The following is a 4,664-nucleotide window of genomic DNA, read 5'->3' as shown; positions in this document are numbered from 1 at the left end:
TTATTATTATTATTATTATTATTATTATTATTATTATTATTATTATTATTATTATTATTATTATTATTATTATTATTATTATTATTATTATTATTATTATTATTATTATTATTATCACAAATTATTATTGTTATTAACACAAGATTATTATCATCATTATCAATACCATTAACATTTATTTGTTATTTCAGCTTACATTTACATATTTTGATAACTAAATTGTTCATTTCCCTGCAGGGTATCTTATCCTTTCATGCATTATCCATTCTTTCCCCATGATTAACCTTATAAATTTGTTGACCACTTCATCTTTCTTTTGTCCACAAAGGGAGAATTTCCCTTTGTCTTTCACTCTATTTACCTTTAATTTCTCTCTCTTATCTCTCTCTCTCTCTATCTCTCTTTCCCTCTCTTTCCTCTTTTCCAAATAAAATTTATTCCACATTTTTCATTTGACACTTACAAATACATCATCATAATTTACCACTCCTTCAGCTGTTGCTTCCTTTTCGCCTTTTTCAGTGGTACAATTTAGTGAGAAAGGAGAAATTAATGCCATTTTGAAATTGACCAAAACCATTTTGTCGTTTGATGACAGGTTGAGTAGTAATGATGGTGACAAATTCAATTCAACAGGATATTCTCCTCCTCTTCCATTCATGCATTCCCCGCGTTTTCCCGATAAGTTATGTTTATTGGATAGATCAATTGAACCATTCAGTTCAATCAATTCAATTATTATTCCCTTTCCCGTCTTCTCTCTCCCTCTCTCTCTCTCTCTCCGTCTTCTCTCTCCCTCTCTCTTTCTCTCTCTCTTTCTCCCGTTACCTTGTCCTCTAATAAACCGTTAATTATTTAATCTTTTGCACTTTTTCTTTTTCCTTTGAAACTTTTTCAAAAAACTTTTTTATAAATTTGATTTTATTAATTAATTAATTAGTCAATAGTAGTAATAATAATAATAATAGTTGCTTCGTTTGTTTGTTTGTTTATTTGTTTATTTTTCCTTCCAATTAATTATTAATTAAATCATGAAACAAACAATGATATCAGTTAACTAACTTTTCAATTGAATTGGTCAATAAGTTTATTTTTCTTAATTGCAATCAGCTAATTAGTGACGATATTGATTGATTTTGTTTTAATTAAATTTAAACAATTTTTAATTTGCATTAATTTTGACCCATTCAAAATGTTAGGTATAATTATCGTTCATTTTAATTCATTCATGTAATTGCATCAGATATTATTTGTAACATTTCAATCTTTTACGAGAGATTTATCAATTAACCTCAATTAAGTAAATTAATTTTATTTCATCCAAATTGGCATTAGTTCATTATAATTTTCCAACCAACAATTAATTTGTTTCATTTTAATTGAAAAAGTAGTAATTATTTCGATCGATCCAAATTTTTTCCCAGGTCAATTTAAATTCATTTCAAATTATTTAATTCATTATCTGGAATAGCTGATTCAATTCATTTCAATCCAATTCATGTTTAAATTCAAACGCAACAACAAAAATTTCCACTTAATTTGGTAAATGTTTACAAAATTTCATCCAGATGTAAATCAAATTTGCGGTCAATTAATCGACAATTTATTCCAATAAATTGCTCAATTCATTCAAAAATTCATTTCTTCCATAAATTTCCAGATTCATTAGTATGATATTTTTACCATCTCTCGATTGACTAAATATGTATGCTAATATGTCACATCCATTAACCAATTGTCAACCAATCTTAACTTATTCATTTATTTATTTATTTATTTTTTTTGTTGAACAAATCAAAGAAGTGGGACAAAAATTGATCAATTTAGTGTTACTCAGTGTAATGTGCCGTTCTAGAGAAGGTCAATTTTTGTTAGAAACGAAACGAACGAATGATAAGAAAAATGTTGAAATTTTTTTAAATAAAATTTTAAAAAAAAAAAGAAAAAAAAAAGGAAGAAGGAAAAGAAATAAAAATTATATTGCTGAAAAGAAATTAATAATAAAAATATGAAATTAATTATAAATCGATTTAATGTATTAAATTAGTAAAGAATAAATGTAACTAATAAGAAATATATGAATTAATGTGAAATGTAGGAAATTTTTAAACATTATATAGAATTCATAATAATATATTAAAAAATATTATTAAAAAATTTATTAAAAAATGGAATTTATAATAAATTTGTATTGAATTAATAAATGATTTTGTTAGTAATGAATATACGAGGAATGTATATTTAATTACATGTATATTAAGTGTTTAATTAAATTTTTTGCTTCTATTTCACTTCTTTTTTTCCATGTATTCTAATTAATTTTTGATAACATACAATAATGTCATAATGATTTATTAAAATATATAAATTGATATATTAGTTCGTAGTGAAACTTAGAATATAAAAACTCAAAAACATTTTGATCGCCCCCTTTTTCAATCGAGCAATTCATTCGATTCCATTCATTTCATTTCATTTCATTTCCAAGCAGTTTCTTTTTTTTTCTTTTTTTTTGCTCATCCAAAAAGCTTTTTACTTTATCATTTATAGCTAACGCGTAAAATACGTGTAATGTTTGTTCATAATTCCCTGAAATCATGTCATTTTCACGTATGTAAACCAATAAACTACGTCAAAATGTTGCGAAGATTTTTTCCCCAATACAATCTTGCTTTACTGAGATTGTAATAACAGTAATTATTATTATTATGATTATAATTCTGATTCTAACGATGATGATAATAATAATGACGATTATGATGATGATAATGATGACGATGGTGATGGGATTGTGATGATGATGATGATGATGATAATGGTGATGATGGTGATAATGATGATAACGATGATAATGATAATGATGATGATTGATTGATTGATGATGATGATGACTGATTGATGATGATGATGATGATTGTAGTTAATAAGGCATCGGTTAAAGTTGTTTGTTTATAAACGAATCTTAATTTAACTGATGATAATTAATGTCTCCTTTCATGTCTTGCTATTGCTAATTGTCATTAAATTTTTCGCTTCTTGTAAGTTTCTAACATAATCTTCAGCCTTTATTACAGAAGAAAAAAAGAGAGAAATACCTGTCATATTCATTGATTAAGTTCAAAAGTTAACAAATATATTAATCATCTGTAATTGGTAATTAAATTAAAAAGTCACGTAATTAACTCCATTAAATAAGAGTTAAAAAATGGGAAAAAATGAAGGAAAAATTAAAAGAAAAAATGGAAAAATATTTTATTTACAAATGGAATGATCGATAATTAATTTAGGAATTTAAATTATTTGTGGTAAAATTTGTTTCAGTTCATCAAATTTTTAAACGGTCGATTTTTTTTTGTTTCTTTTGCAATTTTTATGCACCTACTTGTATTTACGTATATTACTTACATTTACGTAGATCCGTATGGAAGGTCATTTTCAATTTATATTTAGCAAAAGGTCACGCTAATTTACACAATCAACGTTACTGTATATGACGAAACGTTACCTTAGTTGTATTACCTGTTCACTATATAACTTTGTCCTTTTTTTCAGAAAGATTAAATTTGAAAGATAAAATTGAATTTAAAAATAAATCAATTGTAGGGACGAATAAAGCCGCACTACTTTTAATTTGTCTTTTTTTCGGACAAATTAAATTTAGAAAACAAAATTGAATTTAAAAATAAAAATTTAAAAATGGATTGATCTTAGGACGATTAAAGCTAATTTTGTTGCACATTTTTTTAAATTGTCATTTTTTTATCAGACAAATTGAATTTAAATGACAAAATTGAATTTAAAAATACGCCTGTCGTGAGAATGACCAAGGCCAAACTATTTTTTAACTTGCCTTTTTTTTTCAGAGGAAATTGAATTTAAAAATAAACCCATTGTAAAAATGTATAGAGCTGCACAAAAATTTAAAGATGGATTGATCTTAGGACAGATTCAAGCGAGTTTTGTCGCACATTTTTTTAAATTGTCTTTTTTTAACTTATGCTTTTTTAGAGAAATAAAATTTAAAAATAAACCTATTGTAAAGATAAGCTTAAGGGAATTTTGCTGCATACTTGTCACCTAAATTAGATAAGTTGTTCTTTTTTTACAAAAATATTCTCATATCAAATCAAAAATTATTTATTCATATTAATAAAACGAACTGAAAAATGAAATAATCAGATATTTATTTCGAAGCTAAAATAATAAATTTCAGGTAATTATATCAGAATTTATTTGCTTTGTTTATTTATTATTTATTTGTTTGTTTTTTTTTAATGTTTATTTATTTTATTTTTTGAAGTGATAAAATTAAAAAAAAGTTTTTCACATCAAAAATGAATACAAATAGTATTGCATAACTGAATATTATGCTTAAATAACTAATCACTGAAACAGAAAAGAAAATAAGCTAACTTAAAGTAAACTTATACTTACGTGAAGATAGGTATAAAAGTTATTCAACTTCATCATTCAGTAGAAAATCGAATAAATTTTATCTGGAAATTGTAAAATAAATCAATTATCATCGAAATAACGTACTGGAAATGTATTTTCTATGCAAATAAGCATTGAATAAAGTCTAATTACTTACCAAATAAGCATTTAAACGATGGACAAAAAAAAATATTTTAATTGGTTTATAATTGTAATTTAATAATTTTTTT

The 4,664-nt window shown here is 24.2% G+C and overlaps 2 protein-coding genes across 2 annotated transcripts; both read right to left on the bottom strand.

The window, feature by feature from the left end:
- Positions 1-223: 223 nt before the first annotated feature.
- Positions 224-661, bottom strand: LOAG_12236 (hypothetical protein; the record flags this gene model as incomplete). The annotated part of the gene is made up of 2 exons (XM_003147750.1): positions 224-361; positions 464-661. 2 exons carry the CDS (start codon positions 659-661, stop codon positions 224-226), a joined length of 336 nt encoding a protein of 111 aa, XP_003147798.1.
- A 2,065-nt stretch (positions 662-2,726) lies between these two features.
- Positions 2,727-2,961, bottom strand: LOAG_12235 (hypothetical protein; the record flags this gene model as incomplete). The annotated part of the gene is made up of 1 exon (XM_003147749.1): positions 2,727-2,961. A coding segment is annotated over one exon (235 nt), but the record flags the coding sequence as incomplete, so codon positions are not given.
- Between the last annotated feature and the right edge of the window lie 1,703 nt (positions 2,962-4,664).

Source organism: Loa loa, assembly GCF_000183805.2.
Source record: "Loa loa unplaced genomic scaffold supercont3.1008, whole genome shotgun sequence".
NCBI lineage: Eukaryota > Metazoa > Nematoda > Chromadorea > Rhabditida > Onchocercidae > Loa > Loa loa.
This window is presented reverse-complemented; position numbering and strand designations above follow the sequence as displayed.